The 14031-nt window shown below is 36.4% G+C and overlaps 1 protein-coding gene across 1 annotated transcript in view; it reads right to left on the reverse strand.

Moving 5' to 3' along the window:
* Positions 1 to 14031, reverse strand: part of ZFAND4 (zinc finger AN1-type containing 4) — a 91558-nt gene that overhangs the window by 36804 nt on the left and 40723 nt on the right. The window contains exons 3-5 of the mRNA XM_028098728.2: positions 8745 to 8820; positions 5594 to 5661; positions 1573 to 1759 (exon numbers count right to left, since the gene is read on the reverse strand). Of these exons, the coding sequence (XP_027954529.1) occupies positions 1573 to 1759; positions 5594 to 5661; positions 8745 to 8820 (331 nt within the window). The remainder of the gene's footprint in view (positions 1 to 1572; positions 1760 to 5593; positions 5662 to 8744; positions 8821 to 14031) is intronic.

The following is a 14031-nucleotide window of genomic DNA, read 5'->3' on the forward strand; positions in this document are numbered from 1 at the left end:
CCTGCCACTCCCCCTGCTTGTGCTCTCTCTCTATTTCTCTCTCTGTGTTATATAAATAAATGAAAAATCTTAAAAAAAAGAAAAACTTGTGTAGCAAAGGAAACGTTCGACAAAATGAAAAGGCAACCTATTGAATGGGAGAAGATATTTGCAAATGATATAACCAATGAGGGGTTAGTATCCAAAATATATAAAGAACTTATACCATTATAAAAAGAACTTATACCAAAAAACCCCACAACTAATGATTAAATTTAGTTACCTGTAATACCTTTCCTTCCTTGGTCTGCTTGGAAAACTCCTACTCCCCTTTTAAGGTCCCTTCTTCTCAGAGTTTGTCCCTAACTCTCCACCTTTCAGGCAAAATGAAGGCCTTCTTATCTGGTTTTCCAGAGCTGTTGATATCTTTTTATAACATTTGGCAAGAATATATTATAGGTGGGCGCCTGGGTGGCTCAGCTGGTTAAGCGACTGCCTTCGGCTCAGGTCATGATCCTGGAGTCCCGGGATTGAGTCCCGCATCGGGCTCCCTGCTCAACAGGGAGTCTGCTTCTCCCTCTGACCCTCTTCCCTCTCGTGCTCTGTCTCATTCTCTCTCTTAAATAAATAAATAAAATCTTTAAAAAAAAGAATATATTATAGGTACTAGTTAAAGCAGATTGCATGCTCCCTAAAGGGAAGGACAATCATCTTTGTAAGCCAGTACTAGTGTACAGACTGGCTAAAAAGTTCATTAAGTGTTTAGTGGCTTAAAGCGAAAGTCAATAAAGAATCAAAGCAAGGGGGCATGTGGGTGGCTCAGTTGGTTAAGCGACTGCCTTCAGCTCAGGTCATGATCCCGGAGTCCTGGGATCGAGTCCCACATCAGGCTCCCGGCTAAGCGGGGAGCCTGCTTCTCCCTCTGACCTTCTCCCCTCTCATGCTGTTTCTCTCTCTCTCTCTCTAATAAATAAAATCTTTAAAAAAAAATAAAGATAAAATACTTTAAAAAAAAAGAATCAAAGTAAGACAGAGTATACAGAAACTTAGAGATGACCTTGTCTTATTTCCTAATTGTTCTATTGCCTAGCTAAGTACCTTTAAAGTTGTTTCCTTCTGAGTTTAGAATCAATTTAACAACTCTTCCTTTTACAGAGTAGGAAAACAAGACCAGAAAGGTAAAGAGATTTATCTGCCTTTAAGCAGTAGAGTTAAATTTTGAAAAAAAACGGCAACTCTAGGTTCAACCCTATTATGCCAAGGTTGTACAATAACACAATATTATAACAAGACTCTATAATCAAGTCAGCATCTTAGAGTTTCATAAAGGACAGAAATAAATCTTTTATATAAAAATCCTATTCCATAAAGAAATTTCAGTTTTATGAATTACTCTCTAAATATCAATCATATGAAGGACAATTTCAGAATTATATATCTGGGGCGCAGGAGTGGGGAGAATGCATGAAATTTAGTCAGTCTTGTGAATGTAAGATTATTTTAGACAACACAAAGTAAACATTAAGGTTTATGGAGTATATCATACAGTGTTCTCCTTTTCTAAGTGAGACATGCAAATGAAAACCTATTTACCTTAAAGATTCAGATAATGGTGTTAAAGTGCCATCTCCCTTATCTACTACACGAAAGAAATTCAATTGATCTCCTTCTCGGTATACCAAAAATGTAACTTGTTTGTTGCAGGAGGTCTTCTCCCAGACCTCATCTCGACTGGAATCCATGTACTCAGCCATCTCCCTAAGTGGATCTTCCATAGGAACTACAAATGGAAAAATTGATAAACAAGCTTTCAATTTATATCAAGTTTTATGCATGTTGGCACAGTGACAGGATATAATGTGAATTAGAACAACATATATATGATAGTTTTTAAATAAGTTTCTGGTCTTTTTACAGTTAATACAGCATTCCCTATGTTGTACTAACATGAAAGAAATGAAATTCATTATTATGTTATTACATACAAAGACAGGGCTTAACTAAATACATCAGTATTTTCCTGTGCCACTAGAGTCTGTATATTTGCTGATTCTATGACATAATTACCTATAACTATTTTCACTTCACATGTCTACTTCCTATATTTTCCAATATTGGTTACATCAATAATTTAAAAGCAATATAAATTCCACTTATTTTAGATTTAAAAAAAGACACATACACATAATTAGGAGACATGTGTTGGAAATTAGAAGCAAGTGAATCTCTTTTTTCTTTCTGGTTTTAGATTCTTCTTTGATTCTGGATTTATGTTCTTCTTAGAGCTGTTTCTTGACACATCAAGTTAGGTAATTAAAAGTATACAACAATTCAGAACACAAGGGGGCCCGTGAGTGTAGTAAAACTGCCATATGTTCAATGGCCAGTGTGTTGTTTCTTGAAAGCATCCTCCCAGGATTCCAACTGTCCTGGTATGTACCCATGTGTCCAGTCAGAGCAAAAGGACTGGGGCAAAGCCCCCCCATTACTATAGGCTCTTCTGGCCTGGAGTGGTCCTCAGGTTTGGTATTGCAGCCATCATCTTGTCCACAGCAGCCACAGATTCTGCTCCTGCCGGGGGAAAGGCCTCAAGAGATTGCTGGCTCATAGGGCAAATGTTCTAAAAGACTCTGACCCAGACTTAAGTAATGATTACAGGAAAAAAGTTCACTCCCAAAAACTCTCATGTCAAGCTGCAGAAACATTTGCTCTTTCCTAAAAGAGGCAACAATTTCTCAAATTCCCTTTGATACAAGTAGCTTATTTATTAACAGAATCCCAGTGCTGTGCTGACCTTTAAAAAAGTTATAGCACTAAGAAATATTAAACTGTGAAAGTAACAAGGTAAAAACATTAAAAATGTTCCCAAATCCTAATCCAATACCACCACCACTAAAACAGAAAAATTAGAAATATAATATTTAGCTTATTTTATAAAAACATTTGGATGTTTTGACCAACTCTTTCATAGGCACAAAATGTGCAAATATTAAGAGACATGTTTAAAACAGGTTCTTACCATTTTTAAGTTAACACCACACATTCCACATTACCTTAAAAAGAAATAAAATCTATGTTGCTGCCATTACTAAAGCTGTATGGAAAGCCTTACCTAAATCAACATGGTGTGCCTTACTTGAGGAGGCATTGGGATTGAATATGTATATGCATCTATGTGGTATATGCACACACCTTTTCATAACAGAAAAAAACCATGATTTCATCAGGTATAACATACTGTATATATACCTTAAAATAAAATTTAGTTTTAGAAAGGATTTTCTATGCTGTTTTGATAATGATTAATTCAAAAACAATTTTAAAAGCTAAATATTACTGAACTCATGGTATTTTCTAAACCATAATTTTCAAGTAAAACTAAATAACCAAAAAATATGGTTTCTCATATACAACATGGAAAAGTTCTAGATCTGCGTATAGTTTTTAATCTTCACAAAGTTTTCAATGATGTATGGAGACAACAGCAAGCTTTTAACTTTAAAGAAGTTGATTCAATAAAGGCAAAATTATTAAATATATAATTAAAATATTAAAAAAGACAAGTTCTCCTTGCTGATTTTTCAATTTACAAACAAGGCATAGAAAACTCTAGGGAAAAATTTTACAAAATTATTACAATTTACTCTACAAAAATATTACAAAGCTTCAGCTACCTAAGGAGAACGATGCCTTTTATTTTCATTTCTCAAAAGGTAAAAAACAAACAAACAAAAAAAACCCCAAAAAAAAACAAAAAAACTCCCATGGATATATTTTTAACTCAAAATCTATAGCACTTGGGGCACCTGGGTGGCTCAGTTGGCTGAGCATTTTCCTTCGGCTCAGGTCATGATCGCAGGGTCCTGGGATTGAGCGCCAGGTTGGGCTCCCTGCTCAGCGGGGAAGTCTGCCTCTCCCTCTCCATCTACCTCTCCCCCTGCTCATGCTCTCTCTCTTTCAAATGAATAAATAAAATCTTTAAAAATTAAAAAAAAATCTATAGCACTTACACTTCTCCTCATAAGCATAAAATAATTCTGGTCCTAAACGTAGATTGTTCTGATAAAATAACCTGGTTTAAAAACAATACTATACACACATAACCAACTTTCAAAATTTTGTAACAGTGGAATTTACATGTTATTAAACACTGTATAATTCTATCTTATCATAATGGGTCTGTAAACACTTTAAGTTTCTTGGGATGCCTGGGTGGCTCAGTCGGTTAAGCATCTGCCTTCAGCTCAGGTCATGATTCCAGGGTCCTGGGATTGAGTCCCAGATTGGGCTCCTTGCTCACTGGGAAGCCTGCTTCTCCCTCTCCCTTTGCCTGCCATTCCCCATGCTTGTGCTCTCTCTCTCTGACAAATAAATAAAATCTTAAACACTTTAGGGTTCTTACACTACCCTGAGACTTGGTACTATAAACATCACCCTATGTCACATAGGACAATTTTATAAGTCCAATTTATAGAATTTCTGATATTAGGAGTGCTAGGTAACCAACTCTAACATTACTACCTTTGCTTTTTTTCTAACCTATCCAAAACAGTTCAACAACTAAAGTAACACATCTCACAAAATCCTCCTGAAGTAGCTAGGAGAAAGATGGTAATAAGTCCCATTTTTCTAACCAAAATTATGAAATATAGAGATAAAATTTGACTTGTGGAAAAAATAAACCAGCAGTGTAATCAGTACTTAACCTTAGTCTTATAGTCAGTAAAGGATCAAACAAATATGAAGCCCTTCCCCAAATGAGGCCCACAGAGCAGGACTGCTCTGAGCAGTCTAAGGATCCCTCTTCTTGGTGGAGATTCATGTGACTGATGTACCTGAATCAGGAACCAATGTGAATACTCCCCAGTTTTTCCCGTGCTTAGAACTCTCTTGTTAATCAAGTCTCTGCTCACATCATCTTTTTCAAGGGCCTTCCACAATCATCCTCCTAGTATCCTACTTCCACAAACACTGTCACACTCCCCTATTTCCTCCATAGCACTTGCAACTGCCTGATATGACATCAAATCTTTACATCTTTACTGTGGGCACTGTCAGTAAGCAGAAACTTTTTCTTCCATGGAACACTGTATTGAACATGTAGTGGATACATAAAATATGTTTGTTAAATGAACGAAAGACCTCCAGAGACTGCCCACATTCTGAAAAAGGATTCAACAGGGGCATAATAATATCTATGAAACCCAAATGCATCACAAACCAGGCTAACAGCCAACTTTAGAATTTGCTGTAACAATTATTACATCCAGAGTTGAAGACTCAGTGAGTAAAAAAAAGCAACAAACTGGTATGAACTTAAACACAATGATAACAACATATTTACACAATGCTATTCATTTCCTTTCCCTCTACTGGTGAGGTTTATTTTTAAATATCCCTGGATTGAATCAGGAATCAGGAAATTTTTCTGAAATATGAGTTCCTTCTGCACATTTATGCTTCAAAGAACAATGCTTAGAAAAACAAATGTTGTTCTAAGACCTAATAGCAGAAAGAGAACCTGATTAAAACTTGAGACTATAAAAATACTAACTGGCTTGAAAATTATTATTGTCAAATTGCTTTAATGTACATGATTTTAACAAATGCCTACCTCTTCTAGTATTTATAGGTCCACCACGCATAGCCAATACCAACTTCAAGGTACAACCTTCTGATATGCTGTTAACAGAAAAACAAACCATCATTATCAAAGTGCATCCAGTGTTAGACATATACATAATTAAGTGCTAGTTTATCAGGCACAGTACTTACCCTCTATAATATAAAAAAGATAAAGCAATATGCATAAAAATAAAATGTTAACTTAATTACTTGTAAAAGTAATGAAAAAGTAAGTAGGTTTTCATAAGCTTTAAATATGACATGATACCTCAGTTTAGCCTCTTCATTTCACGTGTAAAGAAAAAGAAGCCCTAAGAAAAAAAGAAGTTTGTCCAAGACCCAAGGTGTTAGAAAACAAATCTATTTAATAAAAAATACAAAAATACCAAATCTACAAGATCTACAAGATCACCCAAATCCCAGTACTCTTCCAGATATTTCACATTGCCTCTGACCCTTTTGTTCTTAAGAAAAGAGTGAAGAAGTGTATGAGAGAGGAAAGAAAGAAAGATGAAAATCAAATAGTATATCTGCAATCACTGGTGCACACTTAGTGTCATTTAGTAATAGAAGGAGGACTTGAAAAATGAAAGACCTGGTGAAGAGCAAAACTCTCTTACCCAATACTCTTTTTTTGTCTTTATCAAGCATATTTTATTTATGTTTTACTTTATTTTTTTGTTTTTAATTTTATTTTTTAATTTTATTTTGTTATGTTAGTTACCATACATCATTAGTTTTTGATGTAGTGATCCACGATTCATTGTTTTCGTATAACACCCAGTGCTCCATACAGTACGTGCCCTCCCTAATACCCATCACCGGGCTAACACAGCGCCCAGCCCCCCTCCCCTCTAAACGCCTCAGTTTGTTTCTCAGAGTCCATAGTCTCTCATGGTTCATTTCTCCCTCCGATTACCCTCCCCTTCATTTTTCCCTTCCTTCCCCTAATGTCCTCCATGCTGTTCCTTATGTTCCACAAATAAGTGAAACCACATAATTGACTTTCTCTGCTTGACTTATTTCACTTAGCATAATCTCCTCCAGTCCCATCCATGTTGATGTAAAAATTGGGTATTCATCCTTTCTGATGGCTGAGTAATATTCCATTGTACATATGGACCACATCTTCTTTATCCATTCATCTGTTGAAGGGCATATCAGCTCTTTCCACAGTTTGGCTATTGTGGACATTGCTGCTATGAACATTGGGGTGCATAGGGCCCTTCTTTTCACTATATCTGTGTCTTTGGGGTAAATACCCAATAGTGCAATTGCTGGGTCATAGGGTAGCTCTCTTTTTTAATTTTTTGAGGCACCTCCGCACTGTTTTCCAAAGTGGCTGTACCAACTTGTATTCCCACCAACAGTGTAAGAGGGTTCCCCTTTCTCCACAACCTTTCCAACATTTGTTGTTTCTTGCCTTGTCAATTTTTGCCATTCTGACTGATTTTAATTTGAATTTCCCTGATGGCTAATGATGATGAACATTTTTTCATGTGTCTGTTAGGCATTTGTATGTCTTCTTTGGAGAAGTGTCTATTTGTGTCATCTGCCCATTTTTTCACTTTATTTGTTTTTTGGGTGTTGAGTTTGAGAAGTTCTTTATAGATCTTGGATACCAGCCCTTTATCTGTAATGTCTTTTGCATTGTTTTTAATTTTAATTCCAGTATAGTCAACAGTGTTATATTAGTTTCAGGTGTACAATATAATGATTCAACAATTCTATGCATTACTCAGTGCTCATCATGGTAAGTGCCCTCCTTAATCCCCTTCACCTATTTCACCCATCCCCCCACCCAGCTCCTCTCTGGTAACCATAAATTTGTTCTCTATAATAAGAGTCTGTTTCTTGGTTTCTCTCCTTTTTTTTTTCCTTTGTTCAGTTGTTTTGTTTTTAAATTCTACATATAAGTGAAATTATATGGTATTTGTCTTGCTCTGACTTATTTCACTTAGCATTATACACTCTAGCTCCATCCATTTCATTGCAAATGGCAAGATTTCATTCTTTTTATGCCTGAAAAATATTCCATTGTATATATACACCACATCTTCTTTATCCATTCATCTACCAATGGACCCTTGGGGTGCTTTCATAATTTGGTTATTGTAGATAATGCCGCTATAAATATAGGGGTGCATGTATCCCTCTGAATTAGTGTTTTTGTATTTCTTAGATAAATACCCAATAGTACAATTATTTGATTGTAGGGTAGTTCTATTTTTAATTTTTTGAGGACCCTCTATACTGTCTTCCACAGTGGCTGCACCAATCTGCATTACCACTACCAGTCAGGAGGATTCCTTTTTTTCCCACATCCTCACCAACACCCATTGTTTCTTGTATTGTTAATTTTAGCCATTCTAACAGGTATGAGGTGACATCTCCCTGTAGTTTTGACTTGCATTTCCCTGATGATGAGTGATACTGAGCATCTTTTCATATGTCTGTTGACCATCTGGATGTCTCCTTTGGAGAAATATCTGTTCTTTAATTGGATCATTTGATTTTGGGGTGTTGAGTTGTATGTTTTTTATATATTTTGGATACTAACCCTTTATTGGATATGTCATTTACAAACATCTCCCATTCAGTAATTTGCTTTTAGTGTCATTGATTATTTCCTTCACTGTGCAGAAGCTTTTTATTTTGATGTAGTTCCAATAGTTTATTTTTGCTTTTATTTCCCTTGCCTCAGGAGACATACCTTAGAAAAATGTTGCTACAGCTAATGTCAGAAAAATGACTGCCTGTGCTCTTTTCTAGGATTTTTATTTTTACCCAATATTCTTGTAAAAATGAAAAAAAAAAAAAAAAAGGAAAGTAGCCAAGTGGGAATGGGTCAATACTAAAAGAAAAGAGCACAAGGCAAGTTCAAAAGAGGGGGATCTAAAAAGGCAGGGGATACATAACTTGGTGTGAATAATGAAAAGATAAAACAAATAATCAAAGGATAAGGATCAGGCAGTTTGGAGTATGGAGCCAAGATATCGTAAGGTTCAGGATTTACACTTAAATCCAGGGGTCACAACTATTCAGAAGAGACATGATACAAGGATTCAGAAGGAAAACACTGATATATGGAGTTGTAATACTGAGCATCTATAAAACAGCTAATATGTAATTACACTCACTTGTAATCATTCAAGCAATAATCATCTTCAAGTTCCACGTTATTCCAAATTAAGTGCTGCTGACAAATGGGAATACCTTAGGGGAAGGTTATAAAAAAAAATGGTTACTAATTCAATAGAATCTTCAAAAGATTATGATACAAAGCTCTTTTATTAAAGAACTACTACTACTAATAATAAATTAAACACACTTCTAAATTGAATGCTAGGTATTTAGCTAAAATTGACAGAATCATAGGTAAAAGGTATGGCTAAGTAGATGGAATCCAGGGCGCCTGGGTGGCTCGGTCGTTAAGTGCCTGCCTTCGGCTCGGGTCATCATCCCAGGGTCCTGGGATCGAGCCCTGCATCGGGCTCCCTGCTCAGCGGGAAGCCTGCTTCTCCCTCTCCCACTCGCTCTGCTTGTGTTCCCTCTCTCACTGTGTTTTTGGCAAATAAATAAATAAAATCTTTAAAAAAATAAAGTAGATGGAATCCAATCTACTCACTTTAGAACAGTGTTTTAGTAGCTCTCTATTCTTGAAGCAAAGTATCACATTAGGGAGCCCTTTAAAAGACAAGTATGAAATCAGCCCAGAAGAATTTAAGATTTAAGGCCTAGAAGACTGTTCTCAATGCTACAAAGTACAGTCTTCACTCAGTTATATGTAGTTTGTTAAAAGTATATTGTGAGCAGGGGTGGGAGGGTGAAATGGGTGAAGGTGGTTAAAATGTTCAAAATTCTCAGCTATAAAATAATTAGGTCATAAAATACATAAAATAAAGTAGAACATGGGGACTAGAGTTAATAATATTGTATACCTGAAAGGTGCTATGAGACTAGATCTTAAAAGTTTTATCACAAGAAAAAAATTTTGTAACTATATATGGTGATGGATGTTAACAAGACTCATTATGGTGATCACTTCTCAATAGATACAAATATTAAATAATTATGTTGTACATTCAAAACTAATATGTCATTATATCTAAGTCTAAAAATATAGAACATTTAATTTAGTTTACTGTCCTTTTGGGGGGGTGTATTACTAAAATGGGTTCCCAGAGTAACATTATTTAGTGATTAACATGGCATCTTTCATAACATTTCTGAATGGAAGTCATTAATCTTGAAAAGGGGCAGAAAATATAATTTCCAATATAAACATTAATGTACTAGAAAATTCCTTCCACCTCAGTATTTGAATGTGATTATATATTAACATGTTCTTTTGTAGAGTCTGAACACTAATTACAGAATAATTCAATATTTGAAAAAGTATGTTGTGGATAATTTTCAATGCTGAAAATTATAGTCTACAAGATAATTTATTTGCATTTCTGTGATGTTAAAGAAATATTAAGGAAGATTCCATACTTTAGCATAATTAACCTTTTTTGTTTGTTTTTTGCAAAGTACACATTAGAATTCCCAAAGAATATTTGGACTACAGCAGTCAGAGAGTGAGTATTATCTACTCAATAGAACATTTAATGGATACTGATATTGATGAAAATCTTCTTTGAATTATCTCATATACTGCCTTCCCAAATTACTTTTTCTTATGATACTAAAACATGACTAGAAAAGTAAGTGGTGGGGACCCTGGTTGGCTCAGCTGGTTAAGCATCCGCCTCTTGGACTTTGGCTCAGGTCATGATCTCAGGGTCCTGAGATCGAGCCCTGCATCTGGCTCTGTGCTCAGTGAGGAGTCTGCTTATCTCTCTCCCTCTGCTCTTCCCACTACTTGTGCTATCTCTCAAATAAATAAATAAAATCTTTTAAAAATGAAAATAAGAATTCTTAATTTCAGGAAACAAACTGAGGGTTGCTGGAGTGGTGGGGGATGGGAGGGATGGGGAGGCTGGGTGATAGACATGGGGAGGGTATGTGCTATGGTGAGTGCTGTGAATTGTGTAAGACTGTTGAATCACAGACCTGTACCGCTGAAACAAATATTATATGTTAAAAAAAAAAAAGATAGTAGGAAGGGAAAAATGAAGCGGGGGACATCGGAGGGGGAGACGAGCCATGAGAGACTACGGATTCTGAGAAACAAACTGAGGGTTCTAGAGGGGAGGGGGGTGGGGGGATGGGTTAGCCTGGTGATGGGTATTAAAGAGGGCACATATTGAATGGAACACTGGGCGTTATACACAAACAATGAATCACAGCACACTACATCAAAAACTAATGATGCAATGTATGGTGATTAACATAACATAATAAAATAAAATTTAAAAAATAAATAAATAAAATAAAATAAAAATAACAACAGTGGTATGTATGCTAGTGCTCATTACTATAAGCCAAGCACAGTTAAAAGTGCTTGACTTCTACTACCATAATTTCACTGCAACCACAATCTTGTGAAGTGGACATCAATATTATGCTCACATCACAGGTTACAAAATTGAAGTACTAAGGGGCGCCTGGGTGGCTCAGTTGATTAAGTGATTTCAGCTCAGGTCATGCTCTTGGGATTGTAAGATCAAGCCCTGTATCAGGCTCCATGCTGAGCATGGAGTTTACTTGAGATTCTCTGTGTCTCCCTCTGCCCCTCTTCCCTTCCCTCTTTAAAAAAAGAAATGAATAAATAAAATTGAATACTGAGAGAATAACACACAGAGTAGGTGGATTTGAGACGTGAAGCCCCTGAAGGCCAACTCCAGAAACTGCGCTCTGAACTTTTATGCTAATCAACTTTTGAAAATCACTTCATAAAGCAAAAGTAGCTGTCTGGTGATGTTTCAGTACTATTGCCTATTAGAAGACCTGGATATCTACTAAACATTCACTAAATGTTCCAAAAGATCATGGAATATAACCCACCGGGGTTCAGATGGTGGATATAAATATATCTCTCAAATGAAATAGTTTATTTTGCTTCCAGCTAAAAAACAAAGTCAGTTAAGGAAAAGGCTTTTAAACTAGAAATCATTTCACATTAAAAGTATTTTAATGTTTTTAACAAATTGGAAATGTGCCTAGATCAACTTTTCAAACAAAATCATAGGATTTCGCCAGCATAATTAGGTAAAGCAATTTGGACAGGTCCTACTCTGTTTATATTCAACCAACATCATATGGTATTATTTTCTAATGGAAACTTTAGAACTGGATTGAAGACATAGTAATAACACTGCTTAGACACACACAACTCCTGTAAACACTTTAAATGAACTGAGCCATCATTTAACAGGCTAAAAAAATATAAGGATGGCAGGCAGGCAAGACACAGTGAAAGAAGCATCCAAGATTGAGCTGTGGTTCTGACGGCTACTTGAGTTGCTGAGTGACTGTGAGAAGATTATCAACATCTGTGAACTTCAGCGTCCTCTCTTGCACATTAAAAAACACTAGGGTTCTTTCTACCACACACATTTTTAAAATCTCAAATATACAGAGCTAACCAACTTGGCTTTAAGACAGCATTGCCAAAGATTAGTTGACCATAGAGTTGAAGGTCCATCTCTGGGCTCTCTATTCTGTTCCACTGATCTATGTGTCTGTTTTTGTGCCTGTGCCATACTGTCTATGGTCAACTAATCTTCAACAAAGCAGGAAAGAATGTCCAATGGAAAAAAGACAGTCTCTTCAACAAATGGTGTTGGGAAAATTGGACAGCCACATGCAGAAGAATGAAACTGGACCATTTCCTTACACCACACACAAAAATAGACTCCAAATGGTTGAAAGACCTAAATGTGAGACAGGGGTCCATCAAAATCCTAAAGGAGAACACCGGCAGCAACCTCTTCGATCTCAGCTGCAGCAACTTCTTTCTAGAAACATCACCAAAGGCAAGGGAAGCAAGGGCAAAAATGAACTATTGTGACTTCATCAAGATAAAAAAACTTTTGCACAGCAAAAGAAACAGTCAATAAAACCAAAAGACAACCGACAGAATGGGAAAAGATATTTGCAAATGACATATCAGATAAAGGGCTAGTATCCAAAATCTATAAAGAACTTATCAAACTCAACACCCAAAGAATAAATAATCCAATCAAGAAATGGGCAGAAGACATGAACAGACATTTCTGCAAAGAAGACATCCAAACGGCCAACAGACACATGAAGAAGTGCTCAACATCGCTCAGCATCAGGGAAATCCAAATCAAAATCTCAATGAGATACCACCTCACACCAGTCAGAATGGCTAAAATTAACAAGTCAGGAAACGACAGATGTTGGCGGGGACGTGGAGAAAGGGGAACCCTCCCACACTGTTGGTGGGAATGCAAGCTGGTGCAGCCACTCTGGAAAACAGTATGGAGGTTCCTCAAAAAGTTGAAAATAGAGCTACCCTATGACCCAGCAATTGCACTACTGGGTATTTACCCCAAAGATACAAATGTAGGGATCCGAAGGGGTACGTGCACCCCAGTACTTATAGCAGCAATGTCCACAATAGCCAAACTGTGGAAAGAGCCAAGATGTCCATCGACAGATGAATGGATAAAGAAGATGTGGTATATATACACAATGGAATATTATGCAGCCATCAAAAGGAATGAGATCTTGCCATTTGCAACGATGTGGATGGAACTGGAGGGTGTTATGCTGAGTGAAATAAGTCAATCAGAGAAAGACATGTATCATATGATCTCACTGATATGAGGAATTCTCAATCTCAGGAAACAAACTGAGGGTTGCTGGAGTGGTGGGGGGTGGGAGGGATGGGGTGGCTGGGTGATAGACACTGGGGAGCATATGTGCTATGGTGAGCACTGTGAATTGTGTAAGACTGCTGAATCACAGACCTGTACCTCTGAAACAAATAATACATTATATGTTAAAAAAAAAGAAGATAGTAGGAAGGGAAAAATGAAGGGGGGAACATCGGAGGGGGAGATGAACCATGAGACACTATGGACTCTGAGAAACAAACTGAGGATTCTAGAGGGGAGGGGGTGGGGGATGGGTTAGCCTGGTGATGGGTATTAAAGAGGGCACATATTGAATGGAGCACTGGGTGTTATACACAAACAATGAATCACGGAACACTACATCAAAAACTAATGATGTAATGTATGGTGATTAACATAATAAAATAAAAAATAAATAAAATAAAGACAGCATTGCCAGATTTGGCAAATAAAAACCTGGCAACCCTATGTAAGGGTGGCCCTTTGCCTTTAAACCTCAACTCATTCTTTGTACAACTAAATCCAGAAAAATTAATTCGTATAAAACAAACATGTCTTCCTAAAAAAATAGATTACATATATAAAAATTTTCTATTTAGTGTTCTAAAATGTCTTACAAATTAAAATATTACTTTATTATAAAAATAATAGTCAT

The sequence above is a fragment of the Eumetopias jubatus genome, unplaced genomic scaffold (genome assembly GCF_037043125.1).
Source record: "Eumetopias jubatus isolate StellerSeaLion01/CBP00866 unplaced genomic scaffold, mEumJub1_p1.0 scaffold_17, whole genome shotgun sequence".
NCBI lineage: Eukaryota > Metazoa > Chordata > Mammalia > Carnivora > Otariidae > Eumetopias > Eumetopias jubatus.